The sequence below is a fragment of the Strix aluco genome, chromosome 7 (assembly GCF_031877795.1).
Source record: "Strix aluco isolate bStrAlu1 chromosome 7, bStrAlu1.hap1, whole genome shotgun sequence".
NCBI lineage: Eukaryota > Metazoa > Chordata > Aves > Strigiformes > Strigidae > Strix > Strix aluco.
In genome coordinates, this window is record NC_133937.1 from 5,884,784 (window position 1) to 5,898,454 (window position 13,671).

A 13,671-nucleotide genomic window follows, 5' to 3' on the forward strand; every position below is an offset into this window, starting at 1 on the left:
ACCTCACTAAAGTCATGAGGATGAATGTAATTTAGTTAATAAATAACAATGGATTGATTATGCACAGGTTGGAGTGGTTGTGCAGAACCACAGGCCAGCTGAATGATAAAAACTCAGCAGAATGGTTTGGGAAGTCTCTCACAATCCAGCTGAAGATGCTGTTGTAAGGACACTTGAAATAGAGAGTTCAGAGAAAGACCAACTGTCCTGTTTTAGAGAGATGATTTCCCACAAGACCATTACCCTGTGCCAGGTTCCCAGTAACTCAGTTTTAACACTGTTCATGAGTGTCTGTGCACTGTTGTAAAAATTGAAAAGGTAAGGTCTGCCACTAAGTTAATTTTTTTAATGACACAATTAAATGAGGAATAAATACCCTCAAAAAATCATAGCATAGTGGTCATAAAGCACCAGATTAAAATTTGCTGTTTCTGTTTTAACCTCTACCTTTTGAGATTCACTGAATTTTAAGTGCTGTAACAGGCCTTCCTACAGGGTGTGTTCTGAAACAGTAAGGAAATAGTCTGGATATATACGTGGCTGGATTCTTTTAAAGGAAAAAAATTAATAGAAAACACCCAACAAATGATTTTCAGAACAATTCATTTGCTTTCTCTCATTGGAAAACTGAAAAGATGCACTTGGAGGGACAAAGGGAATGTTTCTTTCATTTTTTAAAGGTTACAGCATAGCAAGAGGATTTTATAAGACAATATTGACTTATTTAAGTGGCATTGCTATATGTTTGTACTGCACTGCTTACATTAATATTTTGTTTCATTAGTAACCCTCCAATGGCTTTTTTCTGCTTCCAGGCTGTTAAGACTTGCCTTTTCTAGACCGTGTTATAACTCCTGTTGAAAATTCAACACATGGTCCACAAGAGTGGGAAGCAGATGGGCCACTCTGCAGTGGGAGTCCTTAGAGATAATGCTGACTTTCTGACTTGGCCGTAAGTCACCTCTGTGCTTTGAGAAAGTGCAGATATGGAGCTGCAGTGCTGTTATGTTTGAAACATACTCCACATAGCCAAACACCTCCAGGTTTGCTCTTTCAGCTCTCATGGGAGACAACCCTAAGTACCTCTGCAGACAGGCTGTCCGTGCCTACAGAAGTATTATAGACAGTGTGTCTGGCCTCTTTGTAAAGGACAAGATTTGACATCTCCTTTTGCATTGTCCACTTCATTGCACAATCCAGGTCAGACTGCAAGGAAGCTGTGCATTTATTAACATGTATGTGTACAATTTTAATGTTATTTGTTCATAACCAAATAGTTTCTACTTATGGAAAGGCTTGGATTTTAAAAAATACTGAAACATACAGTCTGTGAGCCTACTGGGTAGTTAGTCTCTGGGTAATTTCTGCTCATGACAGGGAAAATAGGAGAAGGGAGATTGATGAGGTAAACAGCAGAGGCTTTTCCTGTAATCAACAAAACAGTAGCTGTAGATATGTAATATAGCGATTAAAAATGATAGACATCCAAATTATGGTAAGGTCTGCTGACCTTCTTAGCAACTAAAAAATCAAAGTGTCCTTTGAAAAGCTGGATTTGGAAGCAGAAAGAGATGGAGAAACATCCAAGAGATAATGAGAGGAAAAAGAGGTGAGAAACAAATAATTGATGCCTGGTTTAGGTACTAGAACTCACTCACTTGTGATGTTGTGGTATTCTCTTGCATTGTACCAATAATATTTGTGTATGGATGTGATAAACAGATCAGAGGGACATTTGGGGAGAGATTTCTGGTGGCACAGGAAAAAGTGACTATGAAATAGCTAACTGGGGGAACCAGTTTCTACATCTGTAAATTGTTTCCTCTGTAACTATACAAAACGCAAATCATTGAGCTGTATGGATGGCATCTGCTCAGTAATGGTGTCATCAAATTTATTCTGGTGTGCTATATTGTACAAATCACTGCTTTTGTTACAATTTCATCTCTATTTTTAATAAACTGCTACAAGACACAGAAATGTTTCATGCACTTACAGAGCTAAAAATCTAAGAATTGCAGGCTGTTTCCATACTTTTGTGCACACAGACAGACACCCTTGGACGTTTGGACTTCTCTTGCAGTCTTTGATGAAATATATCATCAAAGTGTGCAGTTTATACCCAGTTGAGACCTGCTGCAAGAGGGCAGCTTCCTGATTTTGCACTATTTTTGTCACTACAAGCTTTTGGCATTCTTATTTTTTGGTTTTTTTCTTGAGTCCTGTGTAAAATCTACTGATAAAATAATTTAGTAACAACAACTAGCTTTGTGAAGGACTATAAAGTGCTCTTCATCTTCAGATCACAATGACAAGTTTGTTTTACATATATATAAAAATATATATATCTCTCTAATTATATGGTGTTTTGTTTTGTTTGGGTTTTTTTTAAACATATACACCTCCTGCAGCTGGTCTCAACTGGATAGAAACTGAACATTTTCATTAACGCATTTCATCAGGGTTGACAAGAGAAATCCAAATGTCTTTGAGATTTGGACTTTTGGATTGATAGGTGAAGGGAAAGGGTGTTTGTCTGTGTGCATAAGTGTAAGTATGGGAAGATCTCACAAGTCTTAGATTTTCATCTCTGTAAGTGTATGCAAACATACAGACACTTCTGTGTTTGGTTGTTGCACATATAAATATTCAATACATACAACTCAGAGTCAGGCATGTACAAACATACCCCTTTGATGTTTCGCTTTCCACATTCTGTTGTTGCTGTGATTAGTTTTGTCAGACTTCTTATTTAACAACTGGTAGTCACGGTTTCAGCTGCTCTTCTACCTCCCAGGCTACAGGTACAGCTCCTCTCCTGACATATCTTCTTTTCAGTTCCCACTTCTGCCTCATCTCCTCTCTCCTCTCTCCCTCTCCCTCTCCCTCTCCCTCTCCCCTCCTACTATTCAAGTAAGATCAGCATTCTTCCCTTCTAACTGCTTCAGGATTTCTCAGTTTCAAAAGTGTTATGATTAGGATGATGGAGCAGCACTCTGCTATCTAGGACTACATTCAGAAGCAAGAATTTTTTGGTGTTAAGCCATATGCTTTTTAAAATTGAAGGCCAGAAACAGTACTTCTAATGACAGTTACTCTGCAACACTGTCATGTTCACCTTTGACCCTGCAGCCAAGTTTTCAGTGCCTGGATTTTTCTAACAAAGTTTATACAGCTGACAAAATAGGCTATGTCAGCTTAGAAGAGTCTTTTGTCCTTTTCATGTTTAAATAGCTGTATTCCTACTTCATTAATCAAAGCAGAGAGAGGAAGGAAACACAGAGAATCATTAAGAAAAGGTCTCTTCTGTGTTTTAATATCATATATTTTGTCCAAATAGTAATACAAATGCAGGGCATTTTTTTTGTTGTTATGCAGTCACATTGTATTCAGAACATTATGCAGTCACATTGTATTCAGGGTCAGAAATGGCCTGCTTTGGGAAAAGTATGAAGAGGTCAGGAACAGACACTATTAAGGATGGACCTAAGGGCTTCTGCAGACTGATAGCCAGGGACCATGACACTTGAAAGCAGCTGGGGGTGACGGGGGAGGCAGGGCCGTGTGGTTCCTGAGGGGCAGTGGCAGCCCATGAATGAGAATCCCTGTTGCATAGGCACGGCACCGAAGATGAACTACAAATATACCAAAGAGTCTTCATGATGTTTTGTGAAATTACCAGAACACTCAGATTTTCTTCAGAGACCACAACAAATGATCATGGTTTTAGTGAAATTCTGAGAATTTTTGACATCACTATCAGAATTGAAATTGGTAGACACTAAAGGCCTTTGAAAAATCTGCTTCTATATTGTCTAAGTGCTGAGAAAATTTTTGATTGCTGTATCTTGGTCTTGGGTGGCACAATACAAGAAGTAAGAGCAACAAGAAGAAATAAAAGACTGGGTTCCTCTTAGAGCAAAGCCTTCTTAATAACAACTTGCTTTATTTTGTAAAGCTGGTGAAAGCACAAGGGATCTGGGGAGAGAAGGATGACCTATATAAGAAAATTACCAACATGAGACCAACAATGAACTATCTAGATAGTAGAATCTGCCCCAGAGCAAAAAAAGAAAGAAATCATAGGACTGATATAAATGTGTATTGATGTTAAAAAAATTGCTGTGAATAACAGTACTTTCCAATTCCCTTTTAACGACACATTGGTGTAAAGGATTTAAGTACTCCTGTGGATTACTACATTGGCCTTCATTTTCAATATTTCTTTAGCCACAGTTGCATTATCATTCTGTAAAGGTCTGGGAGAAGAGGGAAGTATAGTTTGTCTCCTGCCAATTTAATTCAAAGGAAAAGTCTGGACTTTTGAACTGTTTCTGTGTTCAGTATTTTTCCCACTTCTTTGGTTTCTTCAAAGCTAGCGCTGTAGAATTCATTGGGCTAATTATTGCAGGTTCATCCAGAAATCTTGTGTCACTTCCTACTGTTCCCTGGAACAGACAGTGGCCACTTTGACAGAATAGATGCCTTTAAGATAAGAGATGCATGATGTTATGTAAGATGTCATTTTGGATAGACCATGTAACCATATGTAAATGCCATATAATCCTCCTGAGCCACATAACCCAGTGACTGCAGTTGAAGAGGAATTCCCATGACAAGACTTTTCACAGAGCCTTACTGCTTACTCCACCACAATAAGCTGAAACTTAGGAAGCAAACCCAAGCCTAACCCATTTTGTTGGCACTCGGTCTTCTCTTCTCTAAATTGTCTTATGTCTTTTCAGGAATTCTCCTACAGAGACTTATTACTGTAAAAAAAAGAGAAAAAGTGTTACTTCTGCTCTGTGTTTACCATTTTCCCATTGCCTTTTCTTCTGCAGCATGCTAGTGTTGATTCCTGATGGATTTGTGATCTACTGAAACTCCAGATTGCTTCTTACTGTCCTGTTGTGTAGGGATTGATTCTCCACTTGATGTCTGTGCATTTGATTTTCCTACCTCAATGCACTTATCCCTTTTTAAACATATCTACTTTTTCTTCCCTACTTTTCTCAAGATAATTCTTAATTCCAAGTTTAGCCTCCCAGCCTATTTCCTTCTTCTTGCACATCAGTATCAAGTTTAAGTTCATTAAACATTCTATTTTTTCCTTCATTCAAGTCATAAAGAACTAAGCAACACAGAAACCAGGGCAGATCCCAGGAAAACCAGGTTCCTTCTATTTTTCCCTCCATTGTGACTCTGCAGCCCTTTGATAACCAGTCTGTCTTGGAATATGCTCTTCCAACAGTTTTGTGTTTCCCTTGCAATTATTTTGTCTAGACCACATATTCTTCAGGTAGTTTATGAAAATACAACAGGAGACAGTTTCAGAAGCCTATCTGAAGACATGATATTTACAGCTCCTTATCTTTCCAGAAGGCATAAAAGCTTATTTTACATTGGACTGACAATAGTTATCCTTGAAAAATCATGATAGTCACTTGGATGAGTGCCCTGACCTTCTTCACAAAGTCAAGAAATGTCCCAGTTGATTCCCGTCAACAGGGAGCCCTTGCCAACCATCAGCCTTATGCAGGCCAAGCCTGAACCCTATGAATGATGCAAGTTGGGGCTGCTCAGATGGACATTGGTCTGGGGTTGGCTGGGATTGCCAGGCTGGATCCATTGCTGAGTTTTGATTGAAACAGCAAGGACTAAAGAGATAGTTGTATTGCTGGGTCTGTACTGGTTTGGAGTTAGTGCCTCTTCTGCAGTATCCCCAGAAAACCTGTAATTACAGTGGGAGCTGTCAGGAGTTGCTGAGCTAGAAGTCAGGACTGATGATGGTAGTGGTCAGTGTCAGAAGCTCAAGACTTTAATGTGACAAAGACCACTCAGGTTGTGGTTTGGAGATGACAGCAGTTGAAAAGCTTAAGTTCCCACCTTGAAATGCTTGCAGTGCTATGAAATGTTTATGTCTGATGGTAGTTTATGGTGTTAGATGTATGTTAGGTAAGAGTTTATTTTTTGAGACTGACTAGTCAGTAGAGCTTCCTATTGTTTCTAATGCAGGGGAAGTACAAAACATTTGTTGAGATGAGTACAGTGAGTAGGGGTAAGCCACTCAACTTTGCTCAGAGATAGAAAACTGTCTATTCCTGGAAAATATGATGGCAAAGGCCTTTTGGATTTGAGGTCAGAGCACAAGTTTCCATTAATGTAACAATTAAGAGAATATTTTTGATTGTTACTTTTCAGAGTGAAATTCCAGCGTGAAGGAAAACAGAAAATAATGTCCAATACTGATGCCTCCTAATCATTGTAGTTACACAGACTCTGCAAATACACTGTTTATCATGGCTTGGAGCAAGAATGATTAGATTGAGAGGCTTAGGTCTCTCACAATTTTCCAAAGCTCTTGGTGTCATATTAATTAACGTGATCCAACTTTTTTCTTCTTATGATTACACTTTTCAAGAAACATTTATATGAAGCTTTTTATTCTCCTACAACTTTGTGGAGATACTTTAAACTAATTACTTTCATTCTAGTTAGACTTAGCTGGACGTCTCTCTCAAATTATTTATGGTCTATTCCCAGTTTCCTCATTGGATAGAGCAGGTGATTTAATAGTAACAATCCATCGCTACCTTGGGGGCGTGTAATTGCTCATAATTATAGTACCTTGTGTCGTCTTTGTTTTCATAGCCTTGAATGTGTTATCAGCTTACTTAGCTAGTAAGCCTTTATGCTCAGAAATAGTGAAGTGTGAGGAAAATAGATGTATTAGGTCTTCTATGCAGTGAATCCAAATCAGGTAGTTAGAGTCTACTGTAGGCTGTGAACCCAATGAAATCACTGGGAAAGAATTTCAGTAAATGTAGTAACTGAGTGTGTGAGTTGAAGTTTGACTTTAATAATTACAGAGACTGGAAGAAGTGAAAAACTAGTAAGGTAAGGCTGACTGAAAAAAAGATAATAATTACATGGAATTATTAGCAAAAAAATAGAATTTATCTTACAGAAGAGGGGAAAAAGATGGAAAATTTGGTGAAGGAGAATTTATATGATGCTGTTGGTGGGAAGGATTTTTTTTATCTGTCTTTAAGCATCTGCTGTAGATGCATGAGCTAAGCTAATTTTCTTAAGCTTCTGCATGCAGATCTGTATTATCTATAGTAATTTGGTTATTTTTAATAACTGGACCAGTACCACAATAGTCTCACAGATCAGGCAGGGATACCTCAACACCTGGTGGAGACAGATCATGGACTACATCTGTAGAAGGAAAGGGATGTTGGTACAATGATATGGAGAGAGAACTAAGTGAAATATCCAAAAAAAAAAAAAAAAAAAAATCCAGACAGTGAGATGGATAGCTCAGAGAAACAGCCTCCTAAGAAAAGTTTTTTTTCATACTTCAAACTTGCCAGACAAAATGCAAGTAAATATAAAACTGGTAGAAAGCTGTCTCATGGCTGGGGAAAACATCCTAGGTGATTTAATAGACTTTTTGTGTCTCTAACATCTGGATTCAGGGAGTTAATCTGAGCTAGTGGCATTCTGAATCTGCAGATCTGGTGCTAAATCAGGAAAACTGGGAATTCACAAAATGCGCAGCTGCACCAATAACATTAGAAGGCAACACGCATTGAAACGTAGTCATTCACCAAACAACATGAAACTTCTCTGTTAAATTTAAAATAAGAAAATTATTGGACTGGAAGAGACCTCAGAAGTGGACTTAAATCCTCCCATCATTCATAACAAATGTCTGTCCAGTCTCATCCAGTGGTGGAGATGCCACAACCTCCTGGCTGCTCTGTTCCAGTTCCTCATGATCTCAGCACCTCACCTGAATCTTGTTTTCCAGAATGTAAGCTCAGTACTACCTCCCCTATCCACTATGGCCATGACACTCATTTGAAGACTGTTACCGTGTGTATCCTACAGCCTCTCTTGCTCATGCTTCCTCCTTTGTCTCACTCCTAACTTTCAAATTTCTATATCAAAGAAGGGTTTAAACTCTTTCGTCTTTCCTTATTGGTTACGTTTATGACATGTCTAACCATCCTATCTGCACAGTCTCCAATCGTGTCAAAACTTTATTCACGGAAACCCACACAGAAATCCAGCTGCAGTCTTAACAAAACTGAGAAAGCAAAAGACAAACTTTGGTTTGGGTATCTACCTATTTGTGTACCCTGGTGTGGCATCTGCTATTATTTTCGTAACAGCACTACCTCATGGACTCTTGTTAAGACTGACTCACTGTAATAACACCTATATCTTTTTTTAAAACTACTATACAGACTGTATCTCTCTCTTCTTGTGGAGTTGATTATTTGTGTCCAAATTCAGAGTTTGCAGTTGTCCCCATAGAAATTTCGTCCTTTTTTCTTCTCCTGTTTGTTTCTTCCATTTGGCTGGTGATTCAGCAGATTTGGTGTACTCTCCCAAGTATTCTTTTAAAAGTATTTAGTGGGCAGAATTGCCAAACTTCATAAATTGGGACTAATGGCTCATTATGCCATACCCCAAGGTATTAAACCTGTACTTTATGTAAAAGGGTCTGGATTTTACATGAAGGTAAAAAAGGAGCACAGATAGTTCTTCTTGGTTGTGTAGAAAAGGAGCCCTCTTTGTATGTGTAACTTCACATGCTGTTTTTTCAACACTTTTTAGTATAAGCCTAAGGCTTTCTTAAACACTATTTCTAAGCATTTATTTCAAGACTTAGCTGTGATTTATAGCTCATAAGCATTCTGCCCCACATTCATTAGAAAATGTAGTAGAGAAGAACTTGAACTGTTGGTGCAATTACGTGGCAAGTGGAGCAGAAGTCTTGTCAGTCCTCATTGCTGAGTGTTCCTCTAATGGCTCTCACGGTGACTGTATCTGTGGTGGAAATACTTTCTTTTCATTTGTTTGAAATACCTTTCTTGGATAGAACTGCCTCTCTCTCATTAGTCAGATCCTCTGAGGGACTTGCACAGGTACAAGAAAATTGCTAGTTTAATTGAACAACTTCACCTTCAAAATACATGGCCAGCGTATCCTCAGATGTCGAAAAAGCTCGCTGATACTCACAAGAATTACCTAAGCAGAAATTGCTTACACTGTTATGCCACCTCTCCTTTCCTCGCTTCTTTAATCCTGGGTTGTGTTTACCTTTTGTTTTGTTTGACTGATAGACTGGGTTGTAACTTTCCAGGAGGGTATTGGGCTGCTTGTAGTTTGTAAAGGACCTAAAGGACTTGTTATGGGCAGCTGACAATTCAATTGTGAGTTAGAAGGGAAAATATCAGGAAAGGCAAATGAAGACCATGCTGAAGTTTGAAGTACTTAATCCTGGATGCGTGGGATTGCATTTGCAAATTCATTCTCCACATACACTATTATTCTATAAACTGATCAATTTGCTAAATAGGTTTTTCATAGCAAGAAGATACCTTTCTGTAGAAAAGTAACATGTAAAGTACCTGATTCTAGGTTGTTCCAAATGTGGGCTTCAAAAGTTGAAAATAAGGAACTGTAATTTGTAAGGTATGCTTTTTTTGCAAGGATTAACAAATAGTTCTTTGCTAAGCAATATAATTAATCAAGCAAAGAAGAGATTAAACATTATCTGCCACGGTGTGTTGTCATCAGTGTCTTTTTACTGAATTAATTGTTTTTATAGTTATGTATGATGATATTTTTAGGCTACATGATTTTTTTACTGGAATGGTTTGCCTTCTTTATACATGAAATCATATTGACTTCAAGGAAAAGGGTCTTCTCATTCGAACAAAGAAGTATAGTAACTTTTTTTCATGTCATCTACTTCCTTTGTCCATTACAGAAATTGATATGAGACCTTCAGGAATTAAATGTTAAGTATAAAACTAAAAGTATTCTGTCAATGATGTTGAAATGCAAAGTTGAATTTATCAGGGTTGCTCACTTTATACATGTGTGTGTTGATTTTAGTTTAGCTGAAGTGTTTCAGCATTGGAGAAGCTGAAGCCCAAGAGAATGTGAAGATAATGGTTGTCAGTATTACCTACCTTAAGTATTCACATTTTACTTCTTAGGTTCTAGAAACATTGTCTTATAATTAAAGTTTTTTGGGTATGGGGGAGGGCGTTGTACAAAAAAGAGATTGGCTTCTTGACAAACTGTTCGCAAGAACTTTACAGTTTTTGTAAACTGAAAATTCTTCTTTGAATAATTTATGAAATTATTTGGAAAGTACTTTCAGATATGGCATATCTGTATTTTGAGTGGCATTCATTAGTTTTAATTGCAGCCCTGTTCATATATTTCCATTCATGCTTGTGTACACCAATTAAATTTTTAAAAACCAACTATTTTTCTGACCAGATACCCATAATGAGTCTCTGAATACATCATTGTGATGGACTTTCTTTGAACATACTTACTAGAAAATTCCTGGAAGGAAAAGGAACATAAACTTCATATAGCCACGCGAAAAGCAAGTGGCACAATTAGTCTCTTAAAATCTGTATCCTCACGATTTGGCATAGGATGTGCTTCCAGTATGTAAAAACTGTGTGACATCTTTCTGGTACTTCCGCATCCAGATGATGCAAATCAATACAAATTTGTGGGACATGAAAACAAACGGTTGTGGGGAATGTGCATTTAATTAATGTTGCTTCTGTATGGATTAGTTGTTTTATTCAATGGAGTTCTTCTGTGACTAATTTGCGTGGATATGATTTATTCTCAGTTTTTGAATAACGTAGTAGGGTTCTTTGTTTCATTTGAAGGGGTAGAGGACCACTGAAGAACACATCTGATGTAATTAATGCAGCAAAAATGATTTCAGAGTCAGGATCAAGGATGGACGTCCTAGCACGGCTGATTGCCAATCAGGTAGGTTATTTATGCAGTAACACATTAAACTTCGTCACAGATTAATCCATCCACAGACCTCCAACACCTAAGAAGGTCGCTTACAAAAGTTCTTGTGACATTTTTAGATCTACCTCTCTGACTTTCCTTTTCTTCTCAATTTCTGAAGCGATGAATACATAGATCCTCTCTTAATGGTATGTGTGGATTCCCTTCTTCATACATATCAATGTGTCTGTTTATATACACTTATACATATATAACAGATGTACGTGTACATATATTTATCTACATATGTATTTGTACATATGTGTGTATTTGTGAACTCCTTTAAGCTACGAATGCAACATTTCAGACATACAGTATCTATGAATATATGTGTGTACGTATATATAAATATATATATTTATAGCTTATTTAAGCTATGACCGCAACATTTTAGATGTATAGTACAGTCCATTCTTGACTTCCTTGGGTAAATTACACAGACACCACTTGATTGTTTCAGGTGAGTCAGTTTAGATGTGGGAACACAGGATTGTTGCATTGGCATAGAGTTCTGCTGAGCAGGCTTACTGTTTTGGACAGGTGCTAGGTCTCAGCACCACACTTAGTAAGGTTACTGACTTTTCTTCTCTGTCTTAGAAATTATTTGTTTTCCACCATAGTCTCTCCCTTTATATAGTTAGAGAATCTGTGCTTTTGCTGTACCTAGGTTATCTTTCTTCCATCTCTGCCCCCCCAACACTGTCTGATTCTTTGGCGTCAAATGGTTTTATATGTAAATACTTTTCTGGATAGTCAGTTTTGGCCTCAGCATACCTGCAGTCTTGAGGTGAATTTTTAGCATTTAGAAGAAATATATATCATCATCAAATGCAAAGTGCTAGAGCTATAAGGTCTACTTTATTTCCATTGAATTTTTAAAACATCAGGTAGCTCAAAAAGCCCCAGCAAAATACCCAAATCAGGATCTCTGTAAATTGATAAGCATGATCATTTTCCTAGCTAAGACAACTGCATAGCAGTTTAGTAAATGAATACACCAAGCAACTCATCACATGCAGCCCTCCTTACTAAGTAAGGCTGGTTGTTTTAGGGCCAGACAGTGCCAGTAGAGTGTAGTGAAATGTTGCTGTGCAAGTATCAAATCTAAAGCATTTACATTCCTAGTCTTTGTGCCTGACTTTTAGGTCCAGGGTAGCATGGTATAGTCGCTGTCTTCCACACCCTCACGTACTGTCTCTCTTCCCCTCACTTTTGATTTTCATTTAGTACGCTTGCTTTTCTAATATCTACGAAGCAGCAACAACCTCTTAGTGTTTTCTGTCATATGTCTCTGAATTCCAGATAACAAGACAAAGCATTTCTGGTTTTGATCTACACGGTTGTGACCTGATTTGTGGAAAAACTAGATAAAATGTCTTGAGTCCCCATTTCTGATCTTGACAGATAGTTTTCCATCACATTTCTCCTTTCAAGAGCATTGGAGAATGGCTCCTTTTAAGATTTTATCAATTACAAATTAAAATTCAAAACCATCACTGATCTACTGCAGAAAATGATGTGATATCAAAGCCAAAGATGAGTAAGGGTCATAATCTCTTGCTCTTTTCAGAATAGGGAATCCGGTCTTGCTGAAATATTTCTTTCCTAAAATTTTCCTTTTTGTGTATTATTACAGTGACTCTAGACTAGAAACATGAACAAATCAGTGTGAGGAAAAAGTAGTTATGAATCATTACTGCTAATAATTCGTGTGTACCCTCATAGCTGCTGGCAAATGAGACATCATTCAAGTTTTTGTAACCCTTTTAGTGAATTCACTCAAATTATTTCCATTTGTCCTAGCTCAGAGCTTGCACTCAGTTGAAACCCTTGAACCACCTGACCCCTAGTATTTATTCCCTGTGGCATCTTGTATGCATCTGAAATATACTAGTTAGTTAGAGGTGTTGCTTGTATTTTAGATGTAATTTCACATTATAAGCACTAGAAGCAAATAAGCATATACAATTTAAAAAAAAAAAAAATCATGAACTGAAGCAGCGTTTCCAGTAACTCTGTGGTGAACACAACTATAACCATTGCTAGACACGTGTCAAACAGTAAAAAAGAGAATCTTGTCTTTACTCCTCCTATGACAAAGGTGCTTAATATGATCCCCTCGTTCCTCAGATGGCTAGAATCTTTTAACTTCTGTAACCTCTTCTGCCCATGCTGAGTCATCCTTTAACTTATACAGCTCTTTTCTCACTGTGCTTTTTTTTTTAATCTCCGAGGTATTCGTAAGACCGGTAATTCCTTTTCTCAGCCGTTATTTTGCCAAATTTCCTATGCCCTGCTCTCTTGGGGTCCTAAAATAAAGTAAACTTTACATTCCTCTGGGCTACCTAATAGATGTTCTTTGAATTTGGTCCAAACTGAAGGAAGCCTTCAAGACTTTGGTGCCCAGACTGAAACATGAATTCTAATGAGGTTTTATGTGTGCCTTTCTCAGCAGCAGTAATAGTTTTTAGTGGAATACTTCACCTGTTGCCTTTTAGTAACATCTAAATTACGTGGAATTTTTCTTCTATGTAAAAATGGATTTGTATGATTTGCTTTGAAATTGAAAATAGGTAGCTCTACATTGTACCAACTGTCAAGTAACTGTTGTGACATATAGGTCCTTGCATTCTTCCTACACATACTTGACTCTTTTTCACCACTTGCTATTGAGCTTAGGCTACCCTATAACTATTTGTTAATACTTCTGATACTGTCATTTAATTAGGCCGCATCACTTTGCAGTTCACAGTAGTCCCATGACTCAACTATTACTGTGCCTTTGCAGGTAACAGGACCACAGTAATGTATGATAGCATT

The 13,671-nt window shown here is 37.6% G+C and overlaps 1 protein-coding gene across 3 annotated transcripts in view; it reads left to right on the forward strand.

Moving 5' to 3' along the window:
• The window catches only part of CTNNA3 (catenin alpha 3), a 545,392-nt gene that overhangs the window by 509,922 nt on the left and 21,799 nt on the right, over positions 1-13,671 (forward strand). For all 3 annotated transcript variants that reach the window (XM_074830309.1, XM_074830310.1, XM_074830311.1), the window contains one exon: positions 10,719-10,824. In XM_074830309.1, the coding sequence (XP_074686410.1) occupies positions 10,719-10,824 (106 nt within the window). The remainder of the gene's footprint in view (positions 1-10,718; positions 10,825-13,671) is intronic.